We start from the raw sequence: 13645 nt of genomic DNA, 5'->3' as shown, positions 1-13645 counted from the left end.
ATGTTTTGAATCTTGTTTGAAATCAGACTGTGAGCTGATATGAGAGGGAACGTAGCTGCCTTTATTTTGTGGTTTGCTAGCATTAAGCTTGGTTCTGAATGAACAGTTGAAGCTGATGAATGAGCATTCAAAGAATTAAGACTGAGAGAGAGCCCCCAGCAGATCGCTGACCTTGGCTCTGTGATCACGTAGCTTTGCTTGACCAGGATCACATAGACTACAGTTGCTCCTGGAACGCTGTCTAACCACTTTAAAGTTGCCACTGTGCAGTCTTTAAACCATTCTGAGATATTCTTTTCCAGTGCTTAACTAAGGATGCATCTTTTTTGTTCTTGTTTTGTTACTGAATTGAACATTGAGATGTGAACCTACAGTGTCTTGAGCGTTATGCTCCATTATATTTAGGGTTTTTTCTTGCAAACTTAGCTCTAAGACACAAAATTGACCCAATTCAGAATTCTAGTGACTTCTGTCACTGTTCGGAAAACGCTTCATCTAGTTTGATGTTACCTTGCTAGTTTAGTGTCCTGTAGAAAATCCTTTGTACAGTTTTCAGACTTTCAGATACAAGTCATCATACAAATCAGACCTTTTTGCAAGGGGCATTGGTTCTTGTTTCTATCAAATGAGTGAATTCTATCTGTTTAGCACTTCGGTTCTAGAAATCAAATTTTATTTATCTCTACTTCCAGTCCCAGTACAATAACACCCTCTTACTTGTACCTACACAGAACAGTAATCTCTGTCTTCTCTTAAAAGTAAATATTGCCTCCTTGCTTATTCTGAAGTTTGTGATGGAAGAGAGCTACGAGGGGAAAATGGGTGGAACTTCTAAGTAATTCACCTGTTAAGTAGACAAGATGTTTCTCTACCTAAAATACTGTTGGACTACTGTTTGGTTTTTTTTCCCCTCATGGTTCTGAAAACAATCATATTGTTCAATGTATTGACTCTTCTGGGAAGAGAGCTGGTAGAATTGATGCAGAGTACTGAGCTTATTTGTTTCCCTTAAAAGAAGGAACTAATGCTAAGAACTAAATTTAAAACTAATCCATTCCATGTCTTTTACTTGTAGCTTCCATCAGTGATGAACAGTGTAAACCATGGATTCCTTCACTTGCTGATGTGTCAGCTGTTTTTGTCAATATGGGTGTTGCGTTTAGATCTCTCTTTCCGTTGCAGCATCTTCAGCCCAGCTTTAACGAATGTGATATTCTGTAAGTGTTTTCCTTTTGACATTTATTGCTTAGATCCTGTGAAAGCAAGTCGTGTGCTTAGAATGTAGAATCGGAAGGTTTTCTTTTATTTCCTCTCCCTTCCATCAAGTCCTGCTCTTCTTTAAATTCTCAGCTCAGGTTTTAATAAGAGTAAATAAGACAGAACTTTAAACAATGCCTACCAGGTAAGGATTCAGCAAACCAAAACGTTGTCCTTTGTCGTGCACCTTCCTAATGGAGGTTTACAAGAACTTTGCCAAAATAGCTGGGCAGAATTGTTAATAATGGGTCACAAGTTAAGATAGATGCGTATGCTCTGTAACTGACAATAGTTTTGATTTGAAGGCATTTTGAAACATGCAGGGTTTTTTTCTTCAGTTTGATGCACATGAGCCCTTGTGAGCTTTTAAATTGTTGTTTTATTGCTCAGATTAGTGTCTCTTCTTTTATTAGAAGTAAGATGCAAGAAACAGTGAGTAAACAACAGCCAAGAGGAGAAGGAGACCTAACCTCTGCCAGTCCAGCCTTCTCCAGTCTACCAGAAAACAATTTAATTAATGTGATTAAGGTGAGAAAAACTCCAGTTTGTGTGGGAGGGTTTTTTGTGGGTTTTTTTTTTGTGGGTGGTGATGGGGCTTTTTGTTGCCTTTTTTTTTTTTTTTTTTTTTTTCTTTTCCAAAAAGCCTGGTGTCTTAACCTAGTCCTGGGCATGTTTTTTGAGTAGATGCTATCCTGGGGTGTCAGCTTCACATCCAGCAGGCTTCTTGCAAACTTCAGTGTTTCCTTTCCATTGGCTTCACTCACAACGGCACAGCTCTGCTGCCTCCCTTTTTGGGCTTTGTCACTTTTATCAAATGTCTGTGCTCCCTCATGTAGAAGAAACTGCCCATTTCTGTGTTCCAGTGGAAATGGGAAGCAGAGTTGACGTTGGGTGGTGTGTTTTATGCTGCCTTAGTGTGTTAGTGCAGCTCTCAGAGGTACGCGATCAGTCCCTGTGCAGCACAAGGTGCATGAGGTGGGAGCTGATGGAGGGGAGGTGGAGCCGTGGCTGACTCTTCTGTGGAAGTGAGCTGTTAGATCCATGCGCTGTGTCCCGTGAGACCATAGCCTGAATGAGTGCTGGTCACACTTCACAGGCTAGTTCTCTGTGATTAAAGGTTGTATGGTGAAAACACTGAATTTATAACTGATTTCAGAGTTCCTTGTGGAAGTATTTGAATCCTCCTAACATAATTTCTTTAGGGATTTTTAACTGTAAAATCACTTAGTTCAAGAGGAAGCACTCCGAGCATCTCCACTAGAGACAGAATCTCTTGATTTGTGTTCTCATTTACACACCCATCCCATATTGTGAGTGACCCAGGTAATAATACTTTGGTGGGGAAAAATCTTTTGATGTATGTTTTCAGTATTACTTTTGTATTTAGAAAGTCTGTCAGCCTTTCATTCAGCTAGATGAGAACTGTCTGTGTAGTGGAGAAAAATCTTTCCTACTCCTGTTATGTCCAGGGAATATTGCCATTGTTCAAAAGATGAGCTTCAGCAGGTGTATATATATATAAAAATATATATAAAAAGAAAAAAAAAAGAGTGCAGTTACTGGGAGATGAGGAGGTGTTAGTACACAAGTGTTGCAAGAACAATATATCATTTGAGGTGTATTTTAATGTGAGGATGGAAAACTTAAGTTCTCATTGTACTTAAGGTAAACAAATTTCAGGTTTTAATACTTTTTTTTTTTCTTTTAAAGTTTCTAGGTTTCTGTACAACGGTAATTCAAGGTGGATATACTGATCAAGAAATATTGCTGCTGCTTCTGTTGCTATTTAAAATAAGCTTGGAGAAACAATTAAAGCAAATTCCTTTGATAGATTTTCAGTGCCTTTTCATAAAGCTTCTGATAAGTATAAAAGACTGGGATACAAAGGTAACTTCATAAATAATTTTCTTGTACTAGATTAACGTGAAACTGCAACTTAATTTTCAAGAAACTTCTGTTTTGAAGTTGGTTTTTTTTTTTTTTGGAACATCAGAAAAATACTGCTTGAAAATGTAATATGAACAAATTGAGAGCTTTGGATTTGTGTGAGATTTAGGAGGTGGGTGGTTATACCAAGAGGGTTTTTGTTGCATGACATCATGCTTGCCTGCCCTCTTCTGTAAGGGGACTGTTGTATTGAACTTAATCTTATATTTACTAAAATAACTGTATGTTTATAATGGCTGTCTGAAAGCAGAAATGATTGCATTAAGCTGATAAAATGTCATGAAAAGCAATCTGATCTTAACTACCCTACTGTAAAATAGTATTTAGCGGTCTTTACTACAAGTGCAATGCAGAAATATCTTTTATGCACATCACCTCTTATTAGCCGAATTCCTTTTAACGCTTATGTTGTGTATGTTTCTAGGGAGTAGATGTGTACTCCTTTGCAAATCAAATGCTCACCATGTCTGTTCTTCAGTAATTTTTGAGAATTTTTTTTGGTTGTTGTTTTTCTTTTAAAGATGCCTGAGCTCTGCCTGGCAGTGAGTGAACTCTCCAGTAATCACCATAATCTCCTGTGGCTGGTTCAGCTGGTCCCTAGCTGGATAATACGTGGACGGTAATGACACAGTAACATCAGAAATAAATAGTATCATTAACAGCTAGTTTATTTGAATCATTAACAGCTGATGTATTTGTGTAAGTTCGAAGTCTAATAAATGTGATAGGTATTATATGGTGCTTAAAAAGTATTTGGGTTTTCTCATATGTTGCAGATATATGTGCAGTTCTTACTGTGTGTATGTATAGCTTCTTGATCACCTCTGCTGCAAAAAAAAAGGTTATTTTACATTTTATGTGTGGGTTTCTGGTCTGCAGACTTCCCATTACTCTATAGTAAAGAAAGGCTTAACAACTTCAGGTTCTGACATCTATCACCTACTTTAATTCTTGTCTGAATGACTAAAAGTTACGTTTTTCTTTGGGTGATTCATGTCTGCTTTTAAGTGTCAATCTGTTAATGGGTTCTCTATCTTTGACGTGAATTAATTATAATGTATCTGAGTGAAGAGAATGAATTGGGTCCCCAATTTCAGGCTTGGAGGCAAGCATCTAGCAGTGTCACTACACAGAAGAAAAGCTGCAGTGAGATCAGGGTACTTACGTTTTACTAGCCTCTTTATTAGTTTAGTAGCACCTATATTCAGAAAATCCACTTTAATAGTTGTAAGCAACTTTATGTTTAGGGAAGTTATGCCTCACCTTGTATACTTTGTAGAACCAGTGTGGATTTAAGAAATTGTCTGGGAAGTAACTTTTTAAATTGTTTTTCAGGGAAGTAAGAAGACGTCTTAGTCTAGTGATTATTTCAAAGCTGCTTAATAAAAAGCATATAGGAATACCTGATGACAGTGACAAGCAGGTACTGCATATGTGTTGTGTGTATGTGTATAATTGGAAAGTTTAGAAAATATGTATACTATTGTTTGTGATTGAACATGTTTTAATACTGTAAGCCTATTTTCAAGAACATTGCGAAATTAGTAATTTTTAGTTTAGATTAATATTAGAAGTATATTTTTCAAGATGTACATAACCTGCATGTTCTGCATCTTGTAAATGCAGTTTTGTTTGTCTGCCTCAACATTCATTTTGGACATTGGAAAGTCTGCCTTGTAGAGTCACCCTCTTTTCATAGGGCTGATCTTTCAATGAGGTAACGTACAAACACTTTAGTTTGTGAATAGTCAAAAATGACCCAAAGCATTAAAACATCAATTTTAATTAAAAAACCCTTTTATGTTCTTGTCTTGGTGTACAAATAATATTGTAGTGGCAGTTGATTTCAATTTTCCATTGCCAGGAGACCAGTCCAATTTGTTAATGCTTGTATTTGTAGATGTGTCTTCTGCATCAGTATCTGGTGTACATGAAACCTTCTAATCTACTAAAGAAGATGAGAGAAGGACAGGAGCAGCAGAACGCCGATGGAGACCACCTTAATACAGAACTAGAACAGGAGGTATATCACCAATTAGTGCATTTTTGCATTTGTCTCTCTATGCATAGTCTACAATTTTGAGAATATTTATTTTAATTTCTGACTGAGGGCAGTTCTGTACATGGAACTGTACGTACACTATTTTGTTGCTGTTCATCTGTGTAAGTTAAAATATTACTCATGTTCAATTTTAATTATAGTCATAGAGGAAGGAAAGAAGTAGCACGTGACAGAGGAAGCTGTATTAAGGCTGTGTTACAAACGAAGGGAATCATCAGATTTTCTGCATAGCTAAATCACATGGATGTCTTGAGTCCTGTCTTCTGTAATCGGAGGACCATCCCCCCTCCCTTCTGATGTAATCACTGGAAACTGTTTGATGCTGAGACAGACCTTCACCTGCAGGCTTCAGAAAGAGATTTATGAATCTTTTATGAATCTTTTTTTCATAAACAAGTATTAGAAAGATTTAGTATTTCCACCCATCCAGAAACTGAATATTGGTTTGGTTATTTGAGTCTATCATGAAATCTCTTAGAAAGTATTTTGATCTGAATGTATATGATAGGAAAATAAAACCAAATGCTGAATTTAATTTTCAGTAATTAAAACTACAGAAAGCTTTGTAGGTTACTTAGGTAATTTATAACAGTGTAATACTGTTTTAAAATGTTTCTAATGTATGAACGTACTGTTTCAAATTAGTTATTTAGGCAAATGTGTAGACATACTTCTCCATTGATCTGGCTGTTGGAGGAATCATTCCAGAAAGCAAAAATAGCACTATATCTAGATGTGAAGAGTTATGATTGTGCTTTGACTGCTAAAGCTCTGTTGATTTCTCTCCAGGCATACTACCTAATCTACATCCTCCTTCATCTAGTTAGCGAAGCTAGTTTCTTCGATGTTGTAAATTCTAATCAAAGGGTAAGTAACTTCAGTGGGTAGATCTTTAGATTTTAAAAGGCTATTTATCATGCACTTTTGGTCTACTTTGGTAAGAGCTATCATGTGATAAAGATCACCAGTGGATAATAGCACTGGGGGGGGGACTTTTGTTCTTGGGCAAAGTAAATGCAGAAGAGCTTTCTCTGCACTTACTGCAGAGAAAGAAACCTCTTCTACATTTCTGCAAATGGAACTACCTCAAAACATGAGGCTGTGGATCAGCAGACATTTATTTTGTTAATCTTTCTCAGAAAGTAACTGGAAATTAACTCAACGTAGAAATTCTGAGAAGTCAATGATCCTATGAACTATTGAAGTAGGATTGAATTTTTTTCTAGAAGAAAATCACTTTGTAAATATCCAATAAAATATGTTCTAACGCATCATGATTTTCTGTGCTGGAGTGCAGCCATGCAGCAAGTGAGAGCTAGGACTGTATCTCTTCTCTTCTCTTCTCTGTAGCGATAGTTCCCTTGCACCATGTGGTGTGATCATCTGTTAAGTAATAGCTTCTGCTTAGCCTTTCACTAATCCTGTTCAGATTTCTGTGATCATTTGCTGAGTTCCTTGCTGCAAGGTGTTTGTGTACGCCTTCTGCCCATGGAATCACTGTTGGCTGTTAAGAAATCTGTCATGTGAACTGCTTGAGAGAGGCAAAGCAGGAATGTTTGGTTACATGTCAGGGCTTAAGTGTCTGTTTCCTACTCAATGCAAAAAGATAATCACAGCGTGTAATCTGAAACAAAATCATATTTGGTAAAGAAAATAATTATATTGTGATGATCTTTTGAGATTTGGTTTTTACAGCTGTCTTCCTGAAGATTTGTGGAGAACTTGTTCTTTCTTATGTGGTTTTTTTAATGTCTCTGTGTTTCTTAATGAAGAAAGTCTATTATTCACCTTTTTGCCTTCAGGTAGCAAGAGGGGTGTGGCTAAATGTTGTGCAGGCTAGACTTTGTATAAAATCAATAAAACTATTTTATTTTCGGTCCTCCTCTAGTTAGATGGGCTAAATTGGCATGCTCTTGAGACACCAGCAAATGTTTATATTTCAGCATGTCTCACCTATTCTGCAGAGCGGAGCCTCTTTGCAGCTGTTCAGTGAGGGACTGAAAACAAGAATTTTATGAAGAAATTGGCAGAATGCAAAAGATCTTGGGAGCTGTTATCAAGGGATTATGAAGTTGCAAAACTGCTTTATTAAAGTAATCAGAAACTTAGAAATAAGATCGGGGCATAAACCTTGAATACGAGCAGCCTGCTCAGCCAATTCCTACAACAGAAAATTACCTGAGTCATCGTTACTGAAAAGATTATTTTTAGCTATTGGAACTTCAGAACTTTTTTTTTGCTGATAAGAGATCTGAATGGTGCTGTGCTTGCTACTTTGGGGACAGAAAAGATTTACAAATTAGCTAGTAGGAACTTTAAAATTTGTGATGCATAGATCTGCTATACTTTGAAACTATTTTTTTAAAGCTCTCTGAACTGGTTTACTGAGTGCATCTGATAGAGGATCCTGTTTTCTTCCTTTTCCCCCTTCATTACTGTACATTTCTGAGAACATTTCAAATTGAAGCATGTAATTTTTAAATTGAAATAATATTTGAAGAAAGCTTTTGGTTTTGACATGAAGAATTTAAATAGCTGTATACTTTTGTCTTTATTTAGCAACACTTACTGAAGCTTTGTGGTGCCTTAGATAAGCACATAAAATGTGATATTAGGGAAGATGCAAGGCTGTTTTATCGAACTAAGGTAAGACATAAATTGTTTTTTTGGGGTGGTTTTTAGTGTTTTTGGTGCATGTTGTTCCCTCGTCCCAGCCCTGGAAGTTCAAAGAGTTTGGGGTTTTTCTGCTTTGTCTGTCTGCATCATGTCTTTGCATGTACATAAATATATGTCCATCTTAATGCACTAAAAATACTCTTTTTGCTAACAACGGGACTCTGAACAACTGTAAAATGTGAGATGGTCATCTTTCTAGCTCAGCATCTCAACTTCCATACCCACAGAGTTTCTTTTCCTGGCAGTCACTGATAGTTGTTGACTGTACTTTTAAGAGCAGAAGCTACATGCAGGGCAGGATACAGAGAACTGAAAAATTAGCTTATCTTGCATGCGTCTCTGTTTTATTGTCAAATTAATGAGTTAGTTAAAAATGTTGTGGATTTGAGCCAACAGTAAATGTGATGTAGCATCAAGTGTGGATAATTGCCTTTCGGTTTCTTTGTGGTGTGAGGCTTGCTAATGATAGTCCTAATTTTGTGACTTTCATGCTTTGTATGCTGTCGTAGCAAGCCAAATCAGATCAGTGATGAAGTGACTGACCTCAACTTGAAAAGCCTCAGCTTCTTCAGCTTTAAATCAAACATTTGCAGTTGTGTGCATCTCAAGATTTTTCTTTTTTATTCCTCCAGATCAGTAGAGCATGGATCCTTTTAACAAGTTAATGAATCTTGCCTTGGATTTTTGTATCTTGAGTTGCTTTCACTTTTTTTTCTATATCCCTTTCACTGAGAGGGGGGGAAATCTTACTGTGTTTTCCCCCATCACTTGTGTAATGGTGCAGTAACTTCCAGAGGACACCACTGTGCTGGGTTTTAACACAGCATGTGAACCAGATCTCAGTTCTGAATGGCTTGGATTAAACTCCTGCTTGTGGTTATGAAAAAGCACAGTTTTATGCATAAGAAATTCATGTCAGAAGCGGACAGTGCTGCATAGTTGGCTTTTGTGATTGCAGTTGCAGGCACCTTTTCTAGATACAATCAGATGTGTGTAACAAACATAACTCACCCGAAGGATGAGGTGAGTGGTTGGAGGCCAGAGGCTTGTGTGCTGATGCCAGACACTTCACATGGGGAGTCGTGTGCCTGTAATGCATTTGTGTGGAGCACAAGACTTTGAATTCAGAGTCACAAATTACAGGGATCTGGTTGGAGTTGAGGTGGTGATTCTTTGTGCCAGCTGTAAAATTGTGCCCTCCCAGTAAACCTTGGGTCTTGGGTTAGCCAGGGTTTTGTGGGTTTGGGGAGGTGGGAGGCAAGGAGGGTATAATTTTGGCTTTTTTAACATAAATGGCTAAAGTAATCAATCTGCATTTGCAGGTAAAAGATTTAGTTGCTAGGATATATGGGAAATGGCAAGATATGATACAAACCACTCGGCCTACTCAGGTATTGTAATGAAACCTTCTTCTCTTTTTTCATATTGCAATGTGCATTTAACTCATTTTTTAGCATTTGAAAATAGCATAGCCTTTTAAAGAGATTGGGGTTTTTTTTCTTCATAAATGGCATGGCTGTGGAATATACTTTGATGTATTAGAATAGATTTTAATTAAAATCCTTACTTTGCTGGCTTCAATAAAACCAAGAGTTCATCTTAATCCTGAAAAGTGCTGTTTTTGTAAATGGCTTGCGTAATACACTGAAACACTAGTACTGAGTCAAGTCACAGGGTCTGTCTCTGATTATAGTTATTAGCAGATGCTTCGAAAAGGACGTTGGGGCAGGAATGCAGTGATACACTTCCTGCTGTGGTCTGGCAGTGTGTGGCTTTGAGACTACTTGAGTCCAAGGCTGTCTCCGCATACCTTTAACAGCTCTGGATAACTCCTCCCCCTTTGAATGTGTCGAATTTCATGCAATGATTAGGAAAAGCCTTTCATGCTCTGTAACAGTATGCAGTAGTAAATAATGTCATTATTAGTGTCTCATTAGTATTTGCCTTCATGATACCTAGGTGGAATAGGTGGATAACTTCTACTGCTATCCAGCGTTCAGAGCTATTTCTTTTGTAATGTCATCAGACCAACTGTTTTTGAGGCCTGTCTTGGAATATAAGGCTACCTGTCGTGGAAGAGCTTAGCTTTCCAATAATGTAGTGTATCGCTTACATAAAATCTAAATTATGCATATATGCTTAGTATTGATTTCGGTTAAAAATTGTGTAATCAACCATTTGTCTGTAAAGACTATTAATCGCTCCCAGCAATGTGCAAAAAAGACATAATTTCTAGTGTGTGTGACATTTCTTGTTACAGAGGGGGAAGGGAACAAGACAGTAATACATGGCTGCAGAAGCTACTTAGCAATTGATGAAAGTTGATAACAACGCAGCGCTTTGAGTTGTTTATTCAGAGCTATTTGGGGTTGATCCACATATGGGGAAACTGGCAAATGTTTCGGAATAAATTCTAGGGACTTGCAACACGTGGTGATCGCAAGCTAAGCGCTTGCATAATGTGCTCTTCTATCATTGGTTTTCTGACTTGTTTACTATTTTGTTTTTACTCTTTAGGGAAAACTGCATGACTTTTGGGAGCCGGATTCATGAAATCTTGTCTAGTTCAGGGAAAATATCAGGAAAAACTCTGAAACCAAGGAAGACATAGAATGAGTGGAGCTTCACCTTGGTCGGAACAGAAGAAAGCAGTCACCTGAGTTAGAACTTGAGCTTGATTCAGGCAAATACTAGGAATGCAAGGATCTAATTTGATTAACATTGCTTTTAATACAAATATGTTACTTCTGAAAAATTGAAGCGGGTAAACTGAAAAAACCCAGCTATTTCTATACCCTGTCTGAATTGGCTAGAAATATTTTATCATATTGAAACCCGAGGGAAGTTTTCTTGTTTCCATTGTTAATCACAAGAGTTATTTGAAAACTGTATGTATTTGTTTTCTTGCCAGCACACACCTGCAAGCATTCTTTTAGGGTGGCTGGGAAAGAACTGCCCTGTGACATTGAACCTGAGTTCAGAAACAGTGTTAGACCTCCCCTGTTGTGAGCAGGTGAGTTAGTGGTTCAGAACTGGGATGAATGACAGAATTGCCTGCACGTGTTAATCTGCAAAGCAGAACTGGTATGACCATCCAATGTCTTTAAAACATACAAAATACGGCAGTTGCATGTGAGCAAGTGACTGCTCTCGTGTTCACTTGAAGGTGGAAACAGAGTGGCTGTGCCCAGACAGTGTAAGTGGATGCTTCTTTCCTCTGTGGTTGTGTTTTATCAAATAACAAAATAGAATTTGTTATTACAGCGATGCATTCATTTTAACTTAACTTCCTCATCTTCAGACGTTATTTATGCAGTGAATGTGACTGCACAGGAAGTGTTTCTAGATGACCAAGTTATAAATGAGATCTTATTACACCAGTAGTATTGTTGTAGTGCTCTTCAAGAAACAAGCATATCTATATTTGTTGTCTGGCTTCAGCACTTTCTCTAAATGGAGAAAATACTAATTCTAAAATATCAGCTCAGTGGAGATTAGAGGAGATGAGGATTTGGCTCACGTATGTAAAAACTGTGAGCACCGTATGAGGTCTGCATTCCTTTGTGTGAAGTCTTGCCGCACATGCAGTATGTGTGCAAAGCTCCAAGAGCTGTTTGTGAAATAATCGGAGGAAGATGCGCTCTCCTTCTGCGCTCTCTGGGCAAATGCCATTATTTCGATCTTACACTGTGGTTTTTCTGTAGGATGTGTGTATACGTGAAGAGAAAGTTAAGGTATTGAGTAGAAGCACCAACTGGGATTCCCTTAACAAGTGAGATTTTTAATAATATCAACATGTGTGTTTTATAATACTGTTTCCTTTTAATTTTTGTAATTACTGTCTTGTCTTGTACAATGAATTCTCTATGACTTTCCACGATGAGAATGTAAAATAAGGTTAAAAAAAACACCTTGAAATTTAATTATGTATATTACATATAAAGGAACTGCTATAGAACGGACCCATGTCTTATAGGGAAGATATCTTATTTGCAAATTCATACTAAATATTTTGTCTTTCATTTCAAGTGTTAGAGAGTTAGCCTAAGACTGTGGTGGCTCTGTGCCCTTCACAGGATAATCAGCTTATCTTTATTCAAACAAAAGTTACGCTTGTGGCATTGTTCAGGGGGAGGGAGGAGAAAATTTCTCCCTCCCCCCCTTTTTTTTTTTTATCTCAACATGTTGTGTAAGAATTGGAAGAATCTACCTCAAAAGGGTATCTTTGTTTGGCAATAGAACTGCTTTAGGCTAAAAAAGAAACAACTTACATGGTAGTATATAGGTATGGCGACGCTATCCTTTGCTCTGCCTGTCTTTGATAGTGTTATCAACCTTCCCTCTGGTAGCAGTTGCTTATTCTGTTGAATATATTGTACGTAATTTTATTAATGTTTATATTTTTTCCTCACTAATGTTGTATAAAATTTAAAAATATTGCAGAATGTTTACTGTATGTAATGTGTATATATTTTCTTACCATGTAAAGTGTAAGTTGCTGTCCTGTATATTTTGGAGAAGGAAAGGGGAGGGGTTTAGATGAACAGCTTTTATACTGCAGTTCAAGCACATTGAAACTGCTGGGGTTTCTTTTTCCAGATGAAATAACCACTTTGATATTTACTTTTATTTAATAGAACAATGAAAAAATAAAACCAGACATGCTTTTCTAATTAAATGTCCCTGGACAAAATGGGCATGCCTCAGCTGTGTTTCACCAAAAAAATGGCAGTGGGTCCTATTTTGGTCTTGGGGCACACAGACATTGTAGTTCTTGGGCTCACAGCCGATGAGCTTACTATAAATGGAGAAAGTCTCAAAGTCATTCCTAGCTCAGCCACTCCTGTGTTTTCATGCCGAATGCCCATGTATACATCCTGGCATTTCCCCTCTCTCTCCCCCTCCCGCTTTGTCTGGACTCTTCTTCCATCTGTTTTGTAGCTGAGGAGTAATTCCCCAGTTGCTTTAAGTCTAGACGTGGGTTGAATTGGAGCTCATTGGTATCCCTACAGAGGTGATCCCCAAGCATCGCTGCGGAGCCTTTGCAAGGGACTGCTGAGCTGGGCGCTGCTCCGGGACTCCAGGAAATAAAACAGCAAACCTGCTGCCGTTGTGTTTTGCAGACTCATTTACTGGCCCCCAGCCAGAAGTTACGTGCATTAGAAAAGGCTGTTTGCACAGGGAATGTCTTAACTGCTTTGGTTGTCTTCAGATAAGAATTTTGCACTGAGGTTTGTCTTTTGATATTACGTTGGCTGTATTAAGAGCCATGTTATTTCATGTGAAATTAGGTGCACTTTATTGCAGTAATCACAGACAAAAAAAATTAAAGGCTGAATATAAAATATACGTTTGTGTCTCTGCCTTTCTTTTTTTATTATTATTATTTTCTGACAAGCCTCTCTATGGCTTACAAAAGAAAGCTTCTGGCTTTAAGTTGAAGAAACCTGCCAGCAAAACTGTTTGCAAATCTCATATTCTCACTGTTTCTGTTGTGGAACTTGGTAATGGATGGGGATTTCAGAAGTGATTAATGACTTGCAGGTAGGTCTGGCTGAAGGTCAGTAGGACACGTATGCTTCATTGATGTGGTGGCTGCAGGAACTCTCTGAAGTCCCCCGTGCTGATAGTTGAGCTGAGAATATCTTTGGGAAAAGCGGATGACTGGACAAATGCATGGAGCACGCTGTTCTTATGCCGCGG

General features: G+C 37.8%; 1 protein-coding gene across 5 annotated transcripts in view; it reads left to right on the top strand.

Annotated features, from left to right (window-relative positions):
- Nucleotides 1–13291, top strand: part of SLF2 (SMC5-SMC6 complex localization factor 2) — a 31138-nt gene extending 17847 nt beyond the window's left edge. For 4 of the 5 annotated variants that reach the window (XM_054205574.1, XM_054205579.1, XM_054205578.1 and 1 more), the window contains exons 11-20: nucleotides 1076–1217; nucleotides 1671–1785; nucleotides 2968–3144; nucleotides 3726–3823; nucleotides 4540–4627; nucleotides 5105–5227; nucleotides 6056–6133; nucleotides 7826–7912; nucleotides 9265–9333; nucleotides 10460–13291. In XM_054205574.1, coding sequence (XP_054061549.1) covers nucleotides 1076–1217; nucleotides 1671–1785; nucleotides 2968–3144; nucleotides 3726–3823; nucleotides 4540–4627; nucleotides 5105–5227; nucleotides 6056–6133; nucleotides 7826–7912; nucleotides 9265–9333; nucleotides 10460–10495 — 1013 coding nt within the window. In that variant the 3' untranslated portion in view covers nucleotides 10496–13291. The other variant, XM_054205577.1, reaches the window with a different exon arrangement.
- Nucleotides 13292–13645: the final 354 nt, after the last annotated feature.

The sequence above is a fragment of the Rissa tridactyla genome, chromosome 6 (genome assembly GCF_028500815.1).
Source record: "Rissa tridactyla isolate bRisTri1 chromosome 6, bRisTri1.patW.cur.20221130, whole genome shotgun sequence".
Classification (NCBI taxonomy): Eukaryota; Metazoa; Chordata; class Aves; order Charadriiformes; family Laridae; genus Rissa; species Rissa tridactyla.
This window is presented reverse-complemented; position numbering and strand designations above follow the sequence as displayed.